This window comes from Lactuca virosa, chromosome 8 (genome assembly GCF_052849685.1).
Source record: "Lactuca virosa cultivar CGN04683 chromosome 8, Lactuca_virosa_CGN04683_v6, whole genome shotgun sequence".
In the NCBI taxonomy this organism is placed as follows: Eukaryota; Viridiplantae; Streptophyta; class Magnoliopsida; order Asterales; family Asteraceae; genus Lactuca; species Lactuca virosa.
This window is the reverse complement of record NC_136433.1, coordinates 236,835,318-236,860,311: the sequence shown is the minus strand read 5'-3', so window position 1 is coordinate 236,860,311 and position 24,994 is coordinate 236,835,318. Positions and strand designations below refer to the sequence as shown.

Genomic DNA, 24,994 nt, shown 5'->3' with positions numbered 1-24,994 from the left:
CACGACTTTTTTGGATTCGTGGTCCTTTTGAGCTAGTTTTGTTGCGTTTTTGGTCCCTCTGAATAGTGAAATGACTGTAATACCCTTGTGTTATTTATTTTTCATTTTTGTTTCATTTCTTTTTAAATCTAATACTAATATATTTATTTTAATAATTAATAAATTAAGAAGGGGCCCACCCTCTCTCTCTCTAGATAAAAACTCATGAACTGGTTCAAACACTCTTTCACGATTCCTTTCCTCTGTTCCTCACCAAAAACCCACCAAAAACCCATCAACACTAGCACCATCATCACCATTGACATTCACCTTCATCATCCTGTCACCATTAGAACCCAATTCCACATTGCTCACCAAGAAAAACAAAACCTTTTTATCAAGAACAACATCAGCATACTCTAAACCTCCGATTGTTAACATCATATACAAACATTTAAAGAAAGAGACTGACATGTGGATTTGGTTATCAAAATTGACGATGTGATGAAGCGATAGTCAAAATTGAATACTAATTAGTCAAAGAAGTTTTTGGATAGTCAAAATTTATGTTTCACATGTAATGATATCGTCAAAGTGACTGGCATGTGAATTTGATTATCAAATTGGTTGACTCAAACGAAGAAAACGATTCATTCTGGTGTTCTAATGATTGTGGATTGACGCATGTTTGGTATCCCCATCAATGGAAGAAGAAGCTTCACCTACTTTCCCCAAATCTTCGAGTCCAGTGCCAACATCACTGATACCTAAATTAGCAAAAGCTTTAGCATCATCAGAATCGTTCCCATTAGCTAATTTGGTTCTTTTCGTGGTCCATCATCATCTTCCTCAAACACCTACAACTTCGATTTTTGATTTGGGTTATGATCAATTCTTGAACACATAACAGTTGCATCTCGATTTATCCTTTTACCCCTGAATCAATCGGAGCAGATCACCAGAAAACCTTTTAAGATCTCACCGGAGAGGTTGCCACTGGATGAAGATGAAGCAGGTGCTAGTAATTGAGGAATGATGTTTTTTTATTGTCTTTTCTCCACTCTTCTAGTATCTTTCTCGTCTTCCAAGTCTAAATCAACGACCCTTTCCGATGTCGTAATCTCGTTCTTCATCTTTGACTTAAATCCCCTCTCGTCGTCTCCTTCTGAAATCACCCATCAAGAACCCTCTGTACTTTTATTCGTCACCTGCAGATCACACAGATCCTCCATCTCCCCCTTTAGCTCTATCAATAAAAAAAACTGAATCGAGCCCCAAAACTTTTCTCTTTCTTTTTGATAAACCCCAACACACCACCACTCTAGTTTCTCTAGTATCATCCTTTTTACTAATCTGATTTTTAATGGCTTTGAGTTATAGGTGAGGTAGGGAGAAAAAGATACGTGGGTTTTTTCTTAGAGAGAGAGAGAGAGGCCCAAATTAATTAATTATTTTTTTCATTTAAATTAAATAGAAAAAAAAAATAAAAAATAAATCAGAAGGGCATTACAGTCATTTCAGTTTACCGAGGGACCTAATCCGCAATGAAACTAGCTCAAAAGGACCACTAATCCAAAAAAGTCAAGGTTTGGACTAAAACCCCAAAAAAATGCATACCACAGGGACCATTTTTGCAATTTTGTCTTTTTTAAATTCGGATCATCCCCACTATTTGTCTTTGTTGCGCCCTTGGTCCTTCCTAAATATAAAAAGACTATTTTGTCCTGAGTTGTTTATTCTTTTTATTAAATTGTATTATATATTTATTTAAATAATAAAATAAATTAAAATAAAACCTAACCCTGTATTTATTTTGATTTTTGGTTTGAAAGAGTTTCTGATTCTAGTGGGTTCGGTGGGATGTTTTTTCGGTGGAAAAGGTGGTGAAGATTTTCATATAACCTCATAATTATTAATATATTATTATATATATTAAAGTTGTGGAAGAAAAGAATAGTAAAGTTGGGATACTTTGTCCAGGTTTGGTCCCTTGATTTACATATCCGGTCTCTGTACTTCTTTAATTAATTTATTCATATCCTTTTGTTTGTGTTCCATTCAACTTCCCATTTTTTTGGCAGAATTGGTCCATGTATTATTGTTGGAGGTTAGGAATACTAAATTTGGATGTTTTTTGGCAACTTTGCTCATTATTCTTTACCCATTTTGACACTTTTGGTCCTTGCAATCAATATTTTTACAATTTTTTGGAACCTTTTAATATTTAAAGTTTGGCCACAAAACTTTAACGGTTTGACAACTTTGATCCCTTTCCTAAAAAGTTGCTAATTCCTACCCCTTTAATTCTTTAGCCATTTTCACACTTCTAGTCCTTGCAGTCAAAACTTTTACATTTTTTGTCTGGGGCAAAGCCCGGACTTTTCATCCTTGCACTTTCTATGTCTGTCATCGGGTAACCTTTCTAGTATATATTAAAATTGTCTCACCTTAGGAACAGTAAAGTTCCTAAGGATTTGACAGAATTGGTCCTTTGTTTATTTCTCTATTGTCACTTGTGGCTGGCTTTTCATGTCTGTCAAAATTGTCCCAGTTCTTTTTTGAAATTACAATTTGCTCCCTCTAACTTTTTGTAGAAATTAAACATACAATTAAAGCACAACGTTCTTATGAACATTGGTTTCGGTAAAACAAAATTACGGTGGAGCTGATGCGTTGTCTTCTTCTTGACAATGGTGTCCTCCACCGTTTCTGTTCCCCAATTAAATTACTCCACCACACCACCACCGACTCCCCTCGATCTCCGGTGTGCCCTGCATTGAAACTGGTTCTTCAATCCACGAATTGTTGTCGTCTCCACCACTTGAAGACTCCGGTGAAGAAAATTTGTCGGAATCGCCGACACACCATAAGGTCGGTGTTCTTTACATTCTCCGTCGCCACCGTGCTTACCACTGCCATCGATAGAGATTTGGGACCAGTACAAGAGTATCCATAGGAAGCTGCCTTTCGACGAGGCTACGTTGACTCTCTCGCACTCCTCAGACAACCGGTTCATCCAATCAGCTTCCATCCTCCGTCTCTCAGTCCTCTTTCTATCTAACCCTACACGCCATCGTCAACGAACAACCATCCTCAGCATTGTTACTGGCTATGGCGCTACTTGAGGTACTTTACTCTTCAGCTTCGCTTCTTCTTCAACATCTGATGCCAACTGAGTTCAGGCCATCGGCGGAGCTAATCCGGCAGACCGCAGGTGAAGTATTAATTCGGCTTTTTATGGGAAACAACCACCAGTTCTTAATTTCTTCCACCAACAGAAATTGAATGGTAATTTTATAAACCCTAGATAATTGGTTATATGAAATTGACTAATATTTCTTTCATACAGGGTGTAAAAAGTTGAAATTGTGCCCAAACTTGACTTGTGCGCTTCTTCTACAGTTATGCAAATTTGCGACTTCAGGTAAACAGCAATAGACATGTCAACTCATGTGAGCTTCGCTACTCACGACTATCGTTTCTATTTTGAATGCTTTTTAAACTTTTATCGTTTAAATTTTATACATTTTGGAACTTATTATCATTTGTTTTTTCAAGTGATCAAGACAGAGAAACAGGATATGTTAAAGAAAAGGAATCTAATTATTTCATAATACTAGACAATCTTGGAACCATATGTTCTTCAAAGATCCTGAACAGGACCATATGAAGCTTCAAATAATTCGATGCTTCTTATAAGGTGAACAAAATCATCTCTTTCAATGAATTCTTTTCAATCTTAGCCATTTTATACTTAATTGTCCTTTGTTTGAAGGAAATTGTGGAAGCAGTTTTCGCATATCAGAAGAACTTTAACATCTTAGGATTAGAGACTTCTTTAAAGCTTGATAGAGATTTGGAGTAAAGAAGAAACCTTATTTTTACTATGATCTCAAACCAGGACCATGATATCTTGAGGTGTAAATGAACTAATTAAACCAACATCAAAATTCATAACACCACATATTCATATCTTTAGTTAATCATGGAGTTTTTATTGATCTCAGTCAAACATAGCCTTAACTTTGCAACAAGAGAAGAGGTTGAAAGTTGAAACAAATAGGAACAACAGCTACAAGCTGCATTTTTCATGCTTTTTCATTGATGAATTTTTAATTAAATTTTGGGATATGGATTGTTTTAATTTATTAAAAATTATTGATGATGAGGGTGGTTTATGGGTGATTATCCGACTATTTCTTTTAAATAGAATTCTTTATAACTCTATGTTAATAACTTATGTTTCTTTTGTTAAAAAGTTCATTTTTCAGGTGTCTCCTTGCATACGGTTTAACAAATTAGGAATTTTATTAGTTGTTTCAACAAATGAAATGAACATGTTTATTTTACCTGAGGACATTGATTCTACAACAAGAGCATATTGGGAAATCGGGGTTTGATTGCTGATGTTTTGACAAAGGAGGATAGTGATGGTGCATATACAAGTCGAGGTTAGAAGAGGTGATTCTCTTATTGATATTTTCGTTATTTCAACTTTTTCAACTTCTCTTTTTTGTTTTGTAAGAATGTTATTGTAGAGTATTAACCTATAACTATCCACATGTCTTTATACAAATACGCATATATACTTCCCAGTTTACTATTGATTCTGTAAGGAGGGCATATTGGGAAATCAAGGTTTCACTGCTGATGCTTTGACAGAGTAGGATAGGATAGGAGGGTAAAGGGGTTGTTACCACATACCAGCATAGATGCAGATTACACTGTACAAAGAATCCAAGGTAATCATTTTTCTTGAATCTTGATAACTCTTATAATCAAAATGATATCAAAAACGGATAAATGGATTCTTTATGTGTTCACATGTTCTTTTGCTCTATCTTCTTCATATATATTCTGGTTTTCGTTTCCCAAAGATTCAGTGTGTTTGTTTCTTTTTTGTTTAATCCTTACACTTCAAATTTGTAAACACCCAAATATCAGCTCCTCAAACGGCTTGCACCTTATGAGGTTTGTTGATCCTTTCAGCGACAAATTGTGCTATAATTTATGTTGAATAATCGTAGTTGCTAAAACTGATAATCCAGGTATGGCAATGCAATCCCATTTATGTTGTTTTTTGTTTTACTTGTATTTCCAGGAAAATCATCATAGATATTGGTTGATTCAGTTGCTGTATTTGGGGTTAGATACTTAGATGGTACTTTCTTTTTTTCATCCAACACAACTACATTTGACACCAACAAATCTGGAAAAAAAAAAAATGCCTTCCGACCCATGCGAAGCCATGGGTTCCTATACTAGTTCATATGCTTATTATCTTGAACAAGTTGTAACGTGATTTGGAAAAATGGTTCCTCTCGTCCTCACTTAAAATGCTCTGCAGCTAGTCCAATTCACTTTGTATGAACCTCCTTGACTAGGAACACCTAAAGATATAGATGCCATGATTTTTAAAACTGTTACGAAACAATTAACCTAATACTGTATTATAAAGCCACCTAAATAATAAAAAGGCAACATAAAAACACCAAACTTGAAAATATATTTCAGAACAGGCCACACGTTGAGTTACTCCGATAAATAGAGCACCCAATGAACCAAATGTTGGAAGTCTGGAAGAGACAAGGGGGTGGGTGTGTAATTATTAGCTTAATCATAAATATATAAATTACAATAATTAAAAAAAATACATAAATAAATAAATAAGGGCAAAGTAATCTTTTTATGTCTGGCAAGGACTACAGACGCAACAAAAACAAATAATAGAGACGGTCTGAATTAAAAATATAAGTTAGGAACCAAACATTTAAATTATTCAAAACCATATGCTATTCATGTAATTTACTTAGAAATCGAAGAAGAACCAAAGAAGGAGGAGGAGGCTGACGATCGATTTTTGTTGCTGGGGTACTGCTAGATAGGGTTGTTCACTATTTGGATAAAACCGAATTATCCAATTGGACAATTTGGATTGGACTGTTTGGTTCGGATATTCGGATTTTTGGATTGGTTTTCAACAAAACCGAATTATTATTTTTGATTTCGGATTGATTTTGGTTATAAAATAAGAACCGAATAGTCCAAAAAAACCAAATAAACATTTATTATTTATTTATTTTTAATATATATCTATAGTTATTTATTAATTTTGTAATTTATTTTTTCAAATAGGTTCTAAACGTTTTACCCGATAAAAAAACATTAATATGCATTTTCTCTCAAAAGTTTTATATCTATAAAATATTTAACTATAAAATACCTTTTTAGTAGTTGTTTATAAATTTCAAATCACAACTAAATATGTTTTCACTTCTTGTGTAAAATTGGGTAATATTATAATTATATGTCGTTTAAAATGTTTAAGTTTTTCAAAACCGAATTATAAAACCGATCCAACCGAATTGTAATTAGATCAGATCGGATCGGATTTGAATTTACTTTGGGCTATTCGGATCCATGTTTTGAAAGTCGAAATCAATTTGGATTTACTTGATTGGATCGGATCAAACCGATCCATCCAAACAAACACCTACTGCTAGATGTGGAGTCGGGCCGCCAAGGGGTAGAAGGGTGTTTGGGCTCTTATTGTGGGTTAGCTAACATTTTGTTGTGGAGTGTGAAGTTGGGCTAACATTTTCTTTTTCGTCTACGCAACAAAAAGGGGAGTATTATTTTTTTTTCACACAAACGGATGGTTTAAAATCAAAAATATAATGTAGATTTGGTCCTTGAAAATTAGAAACCATTTGAAATGACTACTTTGACCTTTCGATTTTGTTTTTCATTTTATTTGATTTACTTAAATATTTTTATAATTAAAAATATATATAAAATAAAATAAAACCCCTAATAACCCCACCCAACCAACACATCTCTATTTAAAACACAACCAATCAACCACTCCATTTCTCTATCATGTTTATTACGGGTGTGTTTGACTTATCTTTTGAGATGCCAGAAGTCCTTTTAGGAAAAGGTAAAAAGTAAAAGATGTTTGATAAAAGCACTTTTAAAAGCTACTTTTGGATTTTGGATATAAGGAAAATGAACTTTTTGGAAAAGTCAGGAAAACCTGACTTTTTGCAACTTTTCCTAAAAGGACTTTTGGCCTCTCAAAAGATAAGTCAAACACACCCTACATAAAATTACCATCAACCACCGTCGGCAACCTTAGCCACCACTAGGCACCACTGTCATGTCGGAAACCACCGCCATACTCGCGGAGAACCACTGCCACGGACGGAAACCACCAAAGTTCCCACCTACTCCAACCACCTTCACCACCACCTTCATCGACGTAACTAGCACAGACCGGAAGTCGATATGTAATCAGTCGATAGAAATTTCATTGAAACGGTAAGTAAATAAAAATTTCTCCCCTTAAACAAATTCTTTACTTTCAACTTTCAGTATGTCGGAACTTCCAATCCTGATTCTTTTCTCCTCTTTTGATCTCTGTAATATGTTAGTCTTGTCAAATAATTTAGATTTTTGAATTATATTTCCAATTTGTTAGCTTTGATTATTTTCTCCTCTTCTACTTTTCTCCGTAACATAATCTTGAGGTAAATTTCAGATTTCTTATGATTCGAATCTTGTTTGGTATTTTGGTAATTTATTCTCTGTAATATAATGTGCTAAATAGTAATTGACTAATTGTTTCTATTAATATATCTTATTTGTTACTTCTTTTAACATAATTAATGTCTATTTATTAAAAAAAAAATCAATGACTATATGGTGTTTCGAACAAAATCAATGCTTTGGACTTTTGAGTAACAGTTAATAAAAAACAGAAGCTTATTTCACTTTCAGATCACTAATTTATGGTTTATATGGTCCGTTGGTATGAGGCTAAGGCTGGAAGGTATTGGCTCGGCAAGGAGCTCGGTAGGTTCGGCGCACACCGGGCCGAGTGCTCTGCATGCCGAGCTCCGGTGACCAAACGCCGGTTATGTCCTTTCATATTTAATATTAATTCAAGTAAATTAATTCTATATAAGTTAATTTTTATTAATATTCTTTTGTGTACCCATTTTAAATTCTATGATGTTTTTACTTGTTGTAATTTTATTTTTCTATGTTTTTTTTGTGTTTGTTGTATTTTTCGTTGAATTTTAATGAAATTATAGTTTTAGTTTTATATTAAGTTGGTTAAATTGATTATTTTTAAAATAAATAAATTTTAAAAAAATGGTGGCAAGTGTGGCAACCCACGCCATGAAAATGACAAGTGTGGCAAACAGATATGATGTGACGCTGATGTGGACGGTGGTAAATGTGGCACCATACCCACTAGCCTAAGCCTAATGGACCTTTTAATTGCTTTTCACATTGTAGTTTGATATTTATGTTTTTATTTGCCTCTGCCTCACATACATCCCTCTCACCTTCGATGTCTCCCCAACTCCAGTAAGCTCTCTCATCCCTGTTTGTTTCGGATCTGGATGTTAATTTTATTTCAAGAGTAACATTTTTTAGTATTAGGGTTTTTTGGTACTTTTCCAATTTGAAGTCAAATTCTTTGTTTTGGATGAGTACATTTTGGTACTTTGATATACTTTACTTATCTTTCCATTATTTGGGGTTTCACAATCTCATTACAAAGGATGTTAATCTAAGGATGTTGGATGTTTTTTGATAATTAAATATCCAGTTTGAGCATGGCGGTAGTGGAACGGATTCCACAACCTTTGAATTTGCTAATGATCATTCTTTTTATGTTCTGCAAGTAACATCCCAAAATCTATATATATATATATATATATATATATATATATATATATATATATATATATATATATATATATATATATATACTTAGGTTATTTTGTTTTTACTAACTATTGTGTGCCAGAATGCACAGATCTGGACCAACGGATGGAATTAATCAATGGACATGATTTGAGAGTGTATGATATTACAATGGGATAACATGTATCATATAATCATACAAATTTTAGCAAAAGGGTATTTTGGAAAATTAACTACATTTATAAAAGGAAATTTTTGGATTTTTAGGGATAATTAATTCTCCTAATTTTAAAAATCTAATTTTTTTAGTTAATTAATTTTAATTCTAACGTAATTTGTAAACATAACCGATTTTATTCTGTCAGAATATTTTTTTTGTTAGAATGATGTTCTTTCAGAATTTTATTCTATTAGAATATTATTGAAGAATAACAAAAGTCTTGAATCCGAGGTTGAAATATAACAACATTCAAATATATTATTATACATCCGAACTTAAATACAAAATCATACATATTCTTACAGACTAAAAGTCTTAATACATTTTAATATAATTATACATATTCTAAAAGAATATCAACAAAAATGAATAAAATTCTATAAAAATAACAACATTCTTAAATTGTGAGTATGATCAAACTTTATTCATTCTTCAAGTTATTCATATTAGGTCTTCAATGCATTCTTTCAGCCATTCCTATCACAAATACAACAAAAACTAATAATGGTTAAAAACATGTTACTTGCAATTAACTATCACTTTATATATTCTGGTAGAATACATAGAATATGACAGAATACATAGACTTCATTTTGGCAGAATACATATATTTTATTCTGGTAGAATACATTCTGACAGAATTTATAGAATACATTCAAAAGTATCGTATTTATTGCTGGATGACATAGATGCCTCCAAAGAATCATGGAATATTCGTGTTCAAGTTGTCATGATTTGGAAACAGACATACAAAAACAACTCAAACATAGTCAGCAGCTTGGACATGATTTTAATGGACCAGGAGGTAAGATTAAAATAATATGAAAAAAACTTATGTTTTTTTTTATATAATAATATTCTTTATCACCTACAGGGCACTAGAATACATGCAACAATCAAAAAAATCTCATAAATGCATTTCAAGCCCTTGGATTTCTTTGATTGATTTCAACCCTTAGATCGTACTTAATATTTCCGGTGATGTCATCCTAACAAAACAATTCACTATTTATTTCCGTCTATCATAACTACTTCCCATATTCAAATCGAAAAATCAGCCACCAAAGACGGGAACTTAACTAACCATCAACATTATCCAAATTTTAAATTTTAAAAAATAATCCTAAAATGTTCTACATTATCTATCCGAACTACATTTTGAAATTCAACATTTAAGGGATAAGATAAAAATGACTTTTATCTTATCCCTCCAAAACCAACTTCGATTTAATACACATATATGACATATTCCGCCAAAACCCATTTTAATTTTTCCTTCAACGCTCCTGCAAAATGTGAGTTTTTATTGTGTTTTATCTATGTTTTTACATTTTCGTTTATATTGATATTTACGATACTAAATCAATACTTCTTCCTTTCTACAACCTTCTATTGCAGTAAACAATTGTTAGCTTGGTTAATCAAAGGAAAAAAGGTACGCATTTCATTGTTTATCAATACTTCTTCCTTTCTACAGCCTTCTATATGATAAGTGTTCATACTCATTTTTTTTTGCTTTGTTGTTTTCTGTGAAATATATCAACATATTATGTATGTTTTGATTTGATATCATCCTACTTCCATTAATCCATAATTGCAGCAAACTATTATTTTGCAAAATACAATTAATGTTTATTTTTGTTTTTTTTTCATGGTTAAGTATGCCAACCAAGAATGTCTATGTTAATTGAACAACATCATATTTACATTTAACAAAAACCTTGTGAATCTTTGAATTACTTTTTTCACTATATCTCATAATTATCTCTAATACTTTTCTATTTCTCATTGCACAAGTGAAATGACACATAACAGTGACAGTGAAATCATCATTCATAAGTTGGCTGACATAGATGCCTCCAAAGAATCATGAAATATTCGTGTTCAAGTTGTCATGATTTGGAAACAGACATACAAAAACAACTCAAACATGGTCAGCAGCTTGGACATGATTTTAATGGACCAGGAGGTAAAATTAAAATAATATGAAAAAAACTTATGTTTTATTTTTGTTTCATATAATAATATTCTTTATCACCTACAGGGCACTAGAATACATGCAACAATCAAAAAGAATATCATAAATGCATTTCAAGCCCTCCTGGAAGAAGGAGCTGTAAGGCAAATCACTAACTTTGGTATGACCATAAACGAAAGAGATTACATGTTGGTTGCTCACAAGCATAATATAAATTCCTACAAAACAACCACAATTTGTGTATCAACTCATTTTGTTGATAGGATCGATCCTTTTAATTTTGTGAGTTTTCATGATCTAACAGCCAGAAATTTTGACACTCGTGTTGCATTTGGTGAGCTTTTTCCCCTTAACAGTTTTGCATTTATTATATTATATATTTTTTAACCATTTTATATTATAATAATTGATTCAAATTTACCTTTTGTAGATTTTATTGGTCAAGTTGTATCTACTGAACTCATGAGAGTGATTAAGGAGAATGCAAGGGAAACAAGGCTAATGAGTATTGTTGCACAAGATCTGAGGTACTTTTCTTTATTTTTCATTAATTTATCATGTTTAATATTTTATTCATATAACCCAAACAATCAATTACAGTGGTAGGAAAATGCAAGTTGCTTTGTGGGATGGTTTTGCATTGAAGTTGAACAGCTACATATTTGAACATCAAAATGAAAATGCTCTTGTGATCATCCTCCTACGTATGGCAAAGCTCAAGACTTGGGGTGGTAAGAATAATTATTTTTAGATGTTTATGCTCATTACATTAATATTTTATTTATAATATGAAATAATCTATTACTTCATTTGCTATTTATAGGTCAGCCACAAGTCGGTAACTATTTATTTGGGTCGAAATTGCATATTAATGATGATATGCATCATATTTCAGAATTTAAAAAGGCGTATGTATTTGATGACTATGATATAACTATTTACTATTTTATTTCTACTTATTCTTAATCAATAATTATTATTATTGTTGATCTTCTTCATTTTTCCTTCTTATATGTAGCATTGTTGATATCAATTTGAATGTTGAGTCTTCCATTAATACTACACAACCTAACACAAAAACTGTTGTGGCCAAGCCAGAAGATTACTACCTCCTTTTTTCAAATCAAAAACATTGATGATATTTCAGATTACAATGAGGTATACTTAATATTATTCATATTTTTCCATTATATATAACAATTTTTTTAATGTGTGTGTGTGTGTGTGTGTGTATATATATATATATATATATATACCAATCAGGAAATTGGTTTGTCTATCATTGCTACTATAATCAGTTTCGATTTAGAGGAAGGATGGTATTCTTTTTATTGTCGTGACTGTTCAAAAAAGGTAACTAAAAATGGTGATGATAGTGATGGTGAACCATTTAATTGTAATGGTTGCGGAGGAGTTTCTGATGTATTCAACAAGTAAGTTCATAATTTTACATTTGTAAACTTCTTGTCTCATGAATCTTTATTACAATGTTTCAATTTTTATTTCATTGTCCACTAACGTGTCATACAATAATATTTAGGGTAAGGGTCGTAATACGTGTTTAACATGAAACTGGGTCTGCTTCTTTTGTATTGTTTGGCCATCATATTAAAGATCTTATTCACCGCGGTAATCATTGGTTGATGGAAAAGATATGAAAGGTAGCGTTATATTATACTATTCTATTAATTTGTACACACGACAAGTTAACTGTATATTGTTATTGCATTTTATTTTAATCGGGATTTATTAACTACTCACATGTTTTATTATAATATTCTTTAGGATCAAGGACGCCAAAAGATCCCCGATGAGTTCAATACGATGCTTAATAGGAAGTTTGTTTTTAAAGTTCAGATTTCAAAGTTTAATCACGAGAACAATTATCACGCCTACACCGTTCATAAGATGACTGATGATGAACTTGTAGTTGGTGCAGTTTTCAAACATTCACCTGCATACGAAGAAAACATTATTCATTCTGATGGTACTCCTATCAACAAGTCTATTAAGGTAAAATTAAATTCATATAATTTAACATTTTAACATTGTTAATAAACATTTATTCTTGATGCGGTGACAATCTTAATGTTGTTAATTAACATTGTTTTATTAATTTGATACAGGAAAAGAGTCTTTCTGTTAAAGGTGACAATATTAATGTTGTTGATCTTGATGCGGTGACACCGACAACTACTTCACTGAAACGCCCTATTGAGATTGTTACCACCACTGAATCGTTTGAATGGTCTTCCTCAAAAGATGGTGTTGCTCCTCATACCCTTAAGATTCCAAAAATGGAAAAACTCGAATAAATTTAGCAGTTATGATTATTTGATATTTATCATTGACGATTTTTCTTTCTGGTGGTAGGACAGCGTATTCAAGATTTCATATACCAATTAACTTGAATGAGAAATCGTTTTGTTCTATTACGCCAGGTAACGATGTAGCTGCCATGTTTAACAAAGCGAGCCTTATAATTTAGGATGAAGCCCTAATGATGCATCGTCATTGTTTCGAAGCAGCTGATAGGACACTTAGAGATATTATCCTTCCTAAGAACAATGATAAACCATTTGGATGCAAGACCATTGTATTTGGAGGTGACTTTCGACAAATTCTTCCAGTAATACAAAAAGGAAATCGTTCAGATATTGTGTAGTCATCATTGCATTCATCAAGATTATGGCGTGAATGTACAGTTTTACGTTTGACTGTAAACATGAGACTTCAGTTCGGTTGTCCAAACAATGATTTCGAAGAGACAAAATCATTTGCTAATTGGATTCTTAAAATTGGTGAAGGTACTATCGGTGGTCCTAATGATGGTGAAGTTGAAGTTGAATTTCCAGAAGATGTGATCGTTCCCTCTACGGGTGACCATATTCATTCAATTGTATCCTGCATTTATTCATCTTTTCAGAACAATCTTGATGATCCATCGTATTTTCAAGATAAAACTATTTTGGTCCCTACTAATGAAGAAGTTAATGTTATCAACGACTACATGTTAGAATTGATGAAAGATGAAGGGAAAACATATCTGAGATCAGATTCCTTATGTGAGACCGAGACAGAAGATTCTTTTGAGGAATCAGTATACTCTCTGGATGTATTGAACGCTTTTAAGGCCTCCGGAATTCCCAACCATAAACTTATACTAAAAAAAGGTGTTTCGGTCATGTTGCTTCGTAATATCGACCAAACCAGAGGGCTATGCAATGGTACCAGATTACAAATCGTAAGGCTTGGAAGGCACGTCATTGAAGCACAAATCATATCTGGTAGATTTTTCAACGAGACTACTTATATGCCTCGCATGAAGTTGACCCCATCCGATAAAAAAATTCCATTCTGTTTTCAATGTAGGAAATTCCCAATAGCAGTTTGTTTCGCTATGACCATTAACAAAAGTCAAGGACAGTCATTATCAAATGTTGGATTATACTTGCATAGACCTGTCTTCACCCATGGTCAGTTATATGTAGCTGTTTCTCGTGTAACAAACAAAAAAAGGTTTGAAGGTACTCATATGTGACGAGGAAGGTCGCTCAACTAATAAAACAAAAAACGTTGTCTACAAAAAGGTCCTGCAACGTTTATAGTTATTTATCGATTTCAGTGTTTCTTCTTCACCTTTTAATAATAACAGTAGCCATAAACTTTCTTTTATAATTATTATGCAATATATATAAATGTTTTGGTAATTTTTTTAATACGTTCCCCCGCGTTTAACGCAGGTTATAATCTAGTTTTAATATAATTATACATATTCTAAAAGAATATCAACAAAAATGAATAAAATTCTATAAAAATAACAACATTCTTAAATTGTGAGTATGATCAAACTTTATTCATTCTTCAAGTTATTCATATTAGGTCTTCAATGCATTCTTTCAGCCATTCCTATCACAAATACAACAAAAACTAATAATGGTTAAAAACATGTTACTTGCAATTAACTATCACTTTATATATTCTGGTAGAATACATAGAATATGACAGAATACATAGACTTCATTTTGGCAGAATACATATATTTTATTCTGGTAGAATACATTCTGACAGAATTTATAAAATACATTCAAAAGTATCGTATTTACTGCTAATATAATTTTAGATTCCAAATATACAATAATGAGGGACAATAGAAATTGGAATTCAAAATCACAAATTGAACCAAAATAATACACAGACAAATTAATTACCTTTTTAAACAATTACATAAAACATATGTTGCTAGTAATTCTGACAGAATGCATACCACAATGTTAAATTCTGACAGAATGCATTCTCTGAGAAACTTGTTATAATAAAAACTAGTTTCATAATCCATCAACAAAAAATTCAACGAAGATATATAAACAGTAAATTGGTAAAGAGGCTAAGAAAAACACAAAATTAAACTGTTAAAGTAACCTAAGGAGTTGTAATCCTTGAATGTAGTTTTAGCAAACACATAAGCATCAAGCGATTCAATAATTTCTGCATAGAAAACAGTGCTTACAGCATACCAATACATTCTAATAAAGTGAGGGTGGTGTTCAAGAACAACCCATTTTCCCAATGGTGTTACTACAAGAGCATATCTTAAAGCATCTACCATTTCAACGCATCTGACATTTCAACAAACACCTGGCAGACATGTTTAACTCAGAGTTTATCTTGAAGCATCTGTCAATGCTGATGTAAAAATTAGCGATCCCAAATGCAAACTAAGTACAAATTGGACCTATTTGGACATCGATGAAAACGACTAATAATGATTTGCAAGAGATCATTTTTGGGACAAAGGGAACAAGAGTCAATTAGAGCCACGCAAAAAAGAAAATAGATAGCAAAATCAGACCTGATGAGCAAAAACTTAATGCTAATCGAACATTTGTAGTTGTTATATTGAATTAATAAAGCCAAATCGACCTCACGTTCTTCTCCAATCTCTAATTGTTCAAAGTATTATGCCCTTTCTTCTTGGTATAAAGTAGTTGCGTCAGTCTTGATGTAATCAGAGGGGATTAATGGGGTTATCAGGTGGGTTGTAGTAGAGAAGATGATGACCACGTTGAGTTTTGACGATGGTTGTTGGGTGGAGAAGATGATGACTTCTTAGAGGCATAGGGTTACAGATGGCTTGATTTAAGGGGACTGATCCATGAATCAAGGGATTTAAATTTGGTTATTATTTATTTTATATGCAAAATTACATATCTATCCTTATTTTGATTATTTATTTATTCCTAAATTCATATTGGTTCCTATGAGCACACAATAGATGCTAGGAACATTTGAACCTAACTATATATATATATATATATATATATATATATATATATATATATATATATATATATATATATATATATATATCGAATTCATTTAGACAGAAATTACAATAAGTTAATCAGTTATATTTAAAGAGGACAAAATTATTGAGATGAGTTTCTTCCTTCAAACTCCTAATCATCTGAAAATCGGAACAAACAATCGTTTCCTAGTTTTCACAGAACTCAACCTTACATTAGTGCATGATACAAAAAGGTAAAATGTTTGAACTTTGTTACATTTGATACCTTCTTGATGATTTACTTCTAATAATAAGTATTTTTGGTTTTATATTAGATGAATCCTGAGACACATGAAAGCTAAGGTGCAATAGATTATTGGCACAAGACAGATTATAAGCCAAATCATGGATGGGCAAGTGAGCAATCGAGACTAGCTCATGTAAATAATTGTTTAAAAAGATTTAACAAAATAAATATAAGTATTTTAGAATTCAACAAGCTTCAACAAGGAAAGATTTAAAGTTCATTGTATCCCTTCGGATAATAGTATGTTATCCACTGTTCTTATTTTGTGATGACCAAAAAGAGTAATTAGTTAACTGTGTAACACCCCGATTCTCAGGTATGGATTTAAATAAAAGGTTCTTTGGTTTTAAGTCCTACTCGACGAGTTGGTTGCCCTACTCGTCGAGTAGCAGCGGGGTGGGATCGCGTGATAAGTGACCTACTCGCCGAGTCCAGGGAGGGACTCGACGAGTAGGAGCTGGCAGAGGAAACCCTAAATCGCGGGGTTTTACACCCTATTTAAGGAGGCCTAAGCCTCCTTTGGCCTCTTTACAGTCTTTGAGAGCTCAGTGAAACCCTAATTCGTGTGATACTCTTTTTGGTGTGTTTTAAGCTTTAGAAAGAAGGTTGGCTAGGAGGGAAAAGCTTGAAGAGCAAAGGAGTTGAAGCAAGGAAGGTGTGGGAAACAGAACTTACCTCAGCTAGCATCTTTTGGAGGTATCAAGTTACAATCTTTACTCCCCTTTTCTTCTAGATCTCTTGGTGGTTGAGTTTTAGGGTTTTATGGATTTTTGGAGTCATATGGGTGAGCTATGGACTAGATCTGAAGTTGTAACTTCAGATCTGGACCCTTCTCAAGTTCTAGAATCATAAAGTTTCTGTTTTGGTCGTGGATGAGGCCCTCCTTGTGCATGAAATCCCATTAAGAGCTTAGATTTGGCATTAAGAGCCTTTTTAGTCATGCATGCACGTAAAGTCTGCAACTTTACGTGAAAAGCATGCCCTAGAAGCTTGGATCTGTAATTTGGAGCCATTACATGGCTTAAATGAGTCTGTATGGCTTAAGGACCGAAGGAACTCGGCGAGTCGCAAGGTTGACTCGGCGAGTCATATGAAGATGGCCATTTAACTCGACGAGTTGGATGAACAACTCGGCGAGTCCGATGAAGATTGTTATAGACTCGACGAGTTGTATGAACAACTCGGCGAGTTGGATGAGTTTTCCCCAAGTTATGAATGCGTGTGTATCCGTCGTGTTGCAAGAAGGAAACTCGGCGGGTGGCCTTAGGGTTTCGATCGGAAACCGTAGGAACTCGACGAGTCACCCCGGTGACTCGGCGAGTGGGAAAGAACTTCAAGGAACTCGGCGAGTAGCCAAGGGTACTCGGCGAGTTAAGGTCAACATGGACTGTTGACCTTGACTGAGGACTTTGACTTTGACCAGGGGTTGACTAGTTGGTTTATGGAGTACCTTGTGAGGTTGACGACTTATGAGTATATTCGTACAATGGCAATAGGTGGTGGAGTCTTTGGCAAGTGATCTGAGGGTTGGGAATTATCTATCGAGTCGACATCTGCGAGGTGAGTTATCCTCACTATATCAAAAAGGGTCTAAGGCACTAAGGCCGGCCCTTTAGTTGTTATCGTTATGATATATGTGGTTATGATCTGATAGATCGGAATCAGGATAGACGGTATGTTATAATTGTATGATCCTTAGGGATCGGTATGTTAGTGGCCTGCTAGGTCGATGATTTAGCTATGAGAGATTGATATGATTTATGATCATGAGATAGATATGTTTGATGCTTATGTATGCCAGTATATGTTAGTTATGCGCACATGATTAGTTGCTCGTTGATTGGGTTGAGGCGGTCCTGCTTTGTGCTGAAGGCCAACATACCCTATGAGCGGTCCGGGGAGACGGTAGGCCCGTGTGGCGGTCCCGTCATACCGAAGGCTCGTTATTGATTCAGTTAGACTGTAGGCCGTGTAGGGCGGTCCAGTCAGGCCGATGGCCCAGTATGCATGTTGTTGTTTGATTGTTACCGATTTTGGTATTTCAGTGTGGTATCGGTATTTTGGGGGTAGCTCACTAAGCCCTTGGGCTTATAGTTTTCAGTTATTTGTTTCAGGTACTTCAGGAGATCGTGGCAAGGCAAAGGCGTGACCGTACCACTCCTCATCCTTATGACCTGTTTTGGGACACTCTGATGAATAATGATTTGAAAACAATTTGTAAACAAATAATATTTGGGTTTTAATTATGATTGGAAAAGTTTAAATTTGGCATAAAATCTATGGATGTTATCCCAAGATCATATATATAACAAGCTCCTCATGTGTGTACTGATCATTCCGGCGCCTTCCCGCGATCCTCACTGGTACCTGAAACACATAACACAACATTGTAAGCATAAATGCTTAGTGAGTTCCCCAAAATACCACACACAACACATATTAGCCACTCAAGGCTATAACTCTGTTTGACCCTCTGGTCAATGTGTCTCAGTGGGACCCTCCAGTCCCATAACTCTGTGGGCCCTCTGGCCCTAACTCTGTGGACCTTTCGGTCCTAACTCTGTAAACTCTGTAACATACATAACATAAAGCACATAGAAATCACATCATGCAAAAACATACAAATACTCTGACACATAACACTAATTACCACTCTAGGTAAAGTATAGTGAGAAGACTCACTTCGGGTGACTCGGTAACATCCGGATTCCCAGGTATCTTATTTTATGTATTTATATTGAATTTCAGAGAGGGACTCGGCGAGTAGACGCTCAGACTCGCCGAGTGGGATCGCGCATGTATTGGTCTGGTTTAATGAAGGACTCGGCGAGTCCATTCGTGGACTCGGCGAGTCCACGCTGTTTAATGAAACCCTAATTCTCGGCGCCTGAGCCTTATTTAAGGGCCTTTATAGCCACCATTTGCGGCTACCATACCCCTGAGAAACCCTAGAGAGCAGAGAGAAGGCTTGTTGTGCAAGAGGAGGGCTAACTCATCATTCTAAGTGTAATTTTTGCAAGAAAGAGGAAGGAGGACAAACAAGGAAGGTTGAGGAGCTCAGATCTATCACCCATTTCATCAGAGGAGGCTACTAGAGGTACTAATCTGTGCTCAAACTCGTGTATTTGGTGTTCTAGTTGAATCTAGGGTTTTCTTATGTCTTCTTTGGCTTGGATTCGAAGTATGTGAGGTCCCAAGGTGGAGTTCTTCTTAGATCTGGACCTTAAGAGGTCCAGAGAGTCCTATCCATCTTGCTTTTTGCTATTCCATTAGAGATATGGCCCTAGGGTGCCATTTTAGGGGATATTTCACCCAAAGAAGATTTATGGTCATTGCATGAGTGTAAAGGTCGGACCTTTACGTGATTATAGTGGTTGGGAAGGCCAGATCTATGGATTAGAGGAACAGATCTGACCTCAGAAGGTCGTTTGAGTGTGAGCATGGAATGAACTCGCCGAGTCCATGAGCAGACTCGACGAGTTGAGTCGGGTTGCCCCGCGACTCGCGACCTGTGACGACCCATGGAGCACCGGGTTGACCAGCGAGTCAAGGAAGGACCGGGGACGAAGAGTACAGGCATGTACTCGCCGAGTCACTATATTGCACTCGGCGAGTCCGGTCAATGTTGACCGTTGACTTTTGTTGACTTTTAGGGTTTAGTCAGTGGTTGGACTTATGAGCCATTAGAGGGGTAGATTGGTCTTTTGCCCTTCTTAGAGAACTTATAGAGAGGGGTTGACCTAGCCTTTAAAAGTTGTATTAATTGGAGAAATTATTTATGTGATTAGGCGAAGGCTAGCGCAGTAATTCAGGGTTCGAGATTTACCGAGTCACCCAAGGTGAGTCTTCTCACTATACTTTACCTAGAGTGGTAATTAGTGTTATGCGACAGAGTATTTGTATGTTTTTGCATGATGTGATTTCTATGTGCTTTATGTTATGTATGTTACAGAGTTTACAGAGTTAGGACCGAAAGGTCCACAGAGTTAGGGCCAGAGGGCCCACAGAGTTATGGGACTGGAGGGTCCCACTGAGACACATTGACCAGAGGGTCAAACAGAGTTATAGCCTTGAGTGGCTAATATGTGTTGTGTGTGGTATTTTGGGGAACTCACTAAGCATTTATGTTTACAGTGTTGTGTTATGTGTTTCAGGTACCAGTGAGGATCGCGGGAAGGCGCCGGCATGATCAGTACACACATGAGGAGCTTGTTATATATATGATCTTGGGATATGTTTTATGGAGTGTTATGTGATACATTGAGATTTTTATAATATTGTGAATGAAAGTATGTTTTTAAAATGTGAAAATTTTGTTTGAAAAATTTGGGTGTTACAAGTTGGTATCAGAGTCTTGGTTTGAGGGATTCGGGTGCACCTCCGGGCGTATCTGAACTCAAACTGAGGATTTGAGAAATTTTTCAAAATAAAATTCGCAAAATTTTTCGCAAGAGTAAAAAGTTTTTGAAAGATCAGAGCAGAGCAGTGTGTACGATCAGCCAGCGCCCGAACGGTGATTTCCCAAAATACCCTTACATTATGAGTTATGAGATATGTTATGATATGATATGCATGCTAGAGTAGGATAGGTATTCTTATTAGGACTAGAGTGGCCTGATTTGTGATGCCTTAGCCTAGAAATTTTGCTGCTAGGAGATGCTTGAGAATGAATAGATAGCAGCGAGGAGCTTATGAGAGATCTGCTAGAGAGTAGACTATGTATAGAGAGAGCAGAGTATTTGGGATTTCGGACCCTAGGAGGAGGACTTGGGGTGAATATTGATGCGGTGTGGACGGTAGTATTGGGCCCGTACTACCGAAGGTACCAGATCAGTGCGCAGCCCAAGTAAGAATCCTTAGGGTACCAGGGATCAAGTAGGAGTGGGATATCGAGTGTGTGTACACTCGAGTGAGTGTCTGATATCTTGTGTTGTATTTCAGAGAGACATCATGGTTGGGACACGCCACAGGCCAGGGACTAGCGAGGGGGGTGTGAGCGATGAGGAGCTCCGCCAGATGATTCATGATGAGGTGGCTGTTGCCATCCGCGCTGAGATTCCAGAGATGTTCGGGTCTATCAAGACCACACTGATTGAGACTTTTTATGAGCGGTATGCTGCTCTTACCGATGTTGCTATTGTTGCAGCCACTGCAGCCGTTGCTGCTGCCAGGCCGCAGGGGGGTGACGCGTTGTTGTACCGGGAGTTCAGCAACACGAAGCCACCAGAGTTTGATGGGACTCAGGATCCAATAGCCGCGATGAGGTGGATCTCTGACATTGAGGGGTGCTTCTACACATGTTCATGTCCGGAGCATCTGAGGGTACGGTTCTCTTTGAACCAGCTTCGCTTGAGAGCGAAGGACTGGTGGAAGTTTGTGACAGCACACTTCACTTCTGCAGAGCACGCTGCGGTGACCTGGGAGAGGTTCACCACTATGTTTCGAGATGAGTACGTTCCCTCGGTGGAGAGGGAACGTTTGGCCCAGGAGTTTCTGACCCTCAAGCAGGGTACCGAGTCTGTTATAGTGATCACCAGGATGTTTCATGAGAGGGCGATGTTCTGCCCTAAGCACGTGTCTTCCGAACAGACACGCATGAGCAAATATTTGATTATTTTGAGGAGAGACATCCGCGAGTTCGTGGGGAACTCGACATACCGGACATTTGCCGAGCTTCAGGAAAATGCCCGGAAGAGGGAGATTGAGCTAGAGACTCAGGTCAGGGAGGAGGCGGAGTCTCAGGGGAGGGATCGGCGACCGGCACAGTCCCAGCCGGCTGCCAAGCGGGCTAAGCCCGCCGATTCGAGATCAGGGAACCAGAAGGGTCGCACTTGTGGCAAGTGCGGCAAGAGTCATGAGGGGGTGTGCAGAGCAGGGTCTTGCTACAAGTGTGGCAAGGAGGGGCACATGGCCAAGGATTGCCCCAAGGGGTTTGCAGTTTGTTTTCACTGCAACCAGACCGGACACCGGAAGGCCGAGTGTCCGTAGTTACGAGGATCAACTCAGGGAGCTTCTCAGGGATCTGTCCCTGCTGCTGTTCGAGCTACGGAGAGTCGACCGGTGAAGGCCGAGGCGCTGAAGGCTCGCGGGAGAGCCTTCCAGTTGACAGCGGAGGAGGTCCGCGCAGCACCCGATGTTGTGGCTGGTATGTATTCTTTCATCTGTTTATTTTGAGTTTGTGGTGTTATGCTTATATTGTGATATGCATAGGTACATTTCTTGTGTGTTTTGTACCTACTTTGGTGTTATTTGACTCGGGTGCGAGTCGGTCTTTTGTGTCGTTAGCCTTTAGTCAGCACATCAGTATTCATCGAGAGGCGTTGAGTCGGCCTTTGCGAGTTTCCATAGCTGACGAGAGAGCAGTGTATGCCACTGATGTGATTCGAGGATGTGTACTCAAGATCTTCGGCGTTGAGTTTCCGATTGATTTGGTCCCGATTTCTATGGGAGATGTTTGTGTCATCGTGGGCATGGACTGATTGAGCAGATTTGGAGCAGTTATCGACTGCGAGCGACAGCTGGTGACCATATGAGACCCTAGTGGGGGAGTTCTTACGGTGTATGGTGAGGGTACCCGTTCTGGGTCGGCATTTTGTTCAGCCGCGAGAGCGAGGCAGAGTCTACAGCAGGGCTGTAGTGGGTTTGTGGCTTATGTGGTGGATACGAGGACAAGTGCAGAGAGACCGAGGTCGGTCGATGAGGTCCCGATAGTGCGTGAGTTCCCGGATGTTTTCCCCGAGGAGTTGCCGGGTGTGCCTCCCGAGAGGCAGGTGGAGTTCCGTATCGATTTGGTTCCGGGGGCAGCACCTATCGCCAAGGCACCCTATCGCCTTGCACCTCCAGAGATGCAGGAGTTATCCTTGCAGCTTCAGGAGCTGCTGGGGAAGGGGTTTATACGGCCGAGTAGCTCGCCGTGGGGAGCGCCGATCCTTTTTGTCAAGAAAAAGGATGGTTCACACCGGATGTGTATTGATTACCGGGAGTTGAACAAGTTGACAGTCAAAAACCGTTATCCATTACCGAGGATCGACGATTTGTTCGATCAGTTGCAGGGAGCGTCTTGGTTTTCCAAGATTGATCTGAGGACTGGATATCATCAGATGAGAGTGCGTGATGAGGATATCCAGAAGACAACGTTCAGGACTCGTTACGGGCATTACGAGTTCGTGGTGATGCCTTTTGGGCTCACCAATGCACCGACAACGTTCATGGATCTCATGAACAGGATGTGCAGACCGATGTTGGATCGTTCGGTAATCGTGTTCATTGATGATATTCTGGTATATTCGAGATCTAGAGAGCAGCATGAGGAGCATTTGAGGGAGATCCTCGGAGTTTTGAGATCGGAGAGGCTTTATGCCAAATTCTCCAAGTGTGAGTTCTGGTTACGGGAGGTCCAGTTCTTGGGGCATCTCGTCAACCAGAATGGGATTTTGGTCGATCCGGCCAAGATTGAGGCAGTCATGAGGTGGGAGGTGCCGAGATCGCCCACCGAGATCAGGAGCTTTTTAGGATTGGCCGGCTATTATCGGAGATTTATCAGGGATTTCTCCAAGATCGCCGTGCCACTCACCAGGTTGACCCGGAAGGGTGTTGCTTTTTCATGGGGTCCGGAGCAGCAGACCTCGTTTGAGACACTTCACCAGAGATTATGCGAGGCCCCAGTGTTATCTCTCCCGGAAGGGATGGAGGATTTTGTAGTGTATTGTGACGCATCGATATCGGGGTTGGGTGCGGTGCTTATGCAAAGGGGGCATGTGATAGCGTATGCATCGAGGCAGCTGAAGCCTCATGAGACGAGATATCCCACCCACGATCTGGAGTTGGGGGCAGTGGTGTTCGCCCTCAAGATATGGCGTCACTATATGTATGGGGTTCGGTGTATCATATACATGGACCACAAGAGCCTGAAGTATTTGATGGATCAGCTCAATCTGAATATGCGTCAGAGGAGATGGTTGGACGTGGTAAAGGATTACGATTGTGAGATCCTGTACCACACGGGCAAAGCTAATGTTGTAGCTGATGCGCTGAGCCGAAGGGCGGAAAGTGCCCCGATTCGAGGCACTTGTATGAGATTGACAGTGATGACTCCGATGTTGGACTCCATTCGGGAGGCCCAGGCTGAGGCCGTGAGACCGGAGAATCGCAAGAGGGAGCGGGTGATTGGACAGGTACCTGGGTTTGTTACCGATAGTCGAGGGCTGATGACCTTTCAAGGTCGGATTTGGGTGCCGTATGCAGGCGAGGTACGTACCATTCTGATGGAGGAAGCGCATAGATCGAGGTTCTCGATCCATCCCGGGGCCATGAAGATGTATTTGGACCTGAAGAAAGATTATTGGTGGCCCTGTATGAAGAGGGATGTCGCGTGGTTTGTTGAGAGGTGCTTAACCTGTCGCAAGGTTAAGGCCGAGCACCAGCGTCCGCATGGCAAGTTGCAGCCGCTTGAGGTTCCCCAGTGGAAGTGGGAACAGATTTCCATGGACTTCATCACCAAATTGC

At 37.4% G+C, this 24,994-nt stretch overlaps 1 protein-coding gene and 1 long non-coding RNA gene across 7 annotated transcripts; both read left to right on the top strand.

Moving 5' to 3' along the window:
* The first annotated feature begins 2,624 nt into the window (after window positions 1–2,624).
* Window positions 2,625–5,335, top strand: LOC145133357 (uncharacterized). Of its 2 annotated transcripts, none has more exons than XR_013718558.1 (6): window positions 2,625–3,193; window positions 3,329–3,403; window positions 3,538–3,679; window positions 4,251–4,440; window positions 4,576–4,721; window positions 5,081–5,335. It is a non-coding gene; the product is annotated as an uncharacterized LOC145133357 (long non-coding RNA). The 2 variants fall into 2 exon arrangements; XR_013718557.1 differs by having other exon boundaries at window positions 4,239–4,440.
* Window positions 5,336–9,555: 4,220 nt separating this feature from the next.
* Window positions 9,556–14,547, top strand: LOC145133355 (uncharacterized). Of its 5 annotated transcripts, none has more exons than XR_013718555.1 (10): window positions 9,556–9,722; window positions 10,316–10,352; window positions 10,715–10,886; window positions 10,962–11,229; window positions 11,326–11,422; window positions 11,496–11,626; window positions 11,719–11,803; window positions 11,914–12,053; window positions 12,159–12,328; window positions 12,436–12,551. XR_013718555.1 is itself a non-coding variant. In XM_079068300.1 (8 exons), exons 3-8 carry the CDS (start codon window positions 12,720–12,722, stop codon window positions 14,279–14,281), a joined length of 963 nt encoding a protein of 320 aa, XP_078924426.1. In that variant the 5' UTR covers window positions 12,163–12,328; window positions 12,436–12,556; window positions 12,681–12,719; the 3' UTR covers window positions 14,282–14,351. The 5 variants fall into 5 exon arrangements, 3 of the variants coding, with proteins under 3 accessions (XP_078924426.1, XP_078924425.1, XP_078924427.1); XR_013718556.1 differs by lacking the exon at window positions 9,556–9,722 and adding an exon at window positions 9,817–10,212; XM_079068300.1 differs by lacking the exons at window positions 9,556–9,722; window positions 10,316–10,352; window positions 10,715–10,886; ... (3 more) ...; window positions 11,719–11,803; window positions 11,914–12,053 and adding exons at window positions 12,681–12,908; window positions 13,022–13,160; window positions 13,274–13,336; ... (1 more) ...; window positions 13,703–14,182; window positions 14,268–14,351 and having other exon boundaries at window positions 12,163–12,328; window positions 12,436–12,556.
* The last annotated feature ends 10,447 nt before the right edge of the window (window positions 14,548–24,994 follow it).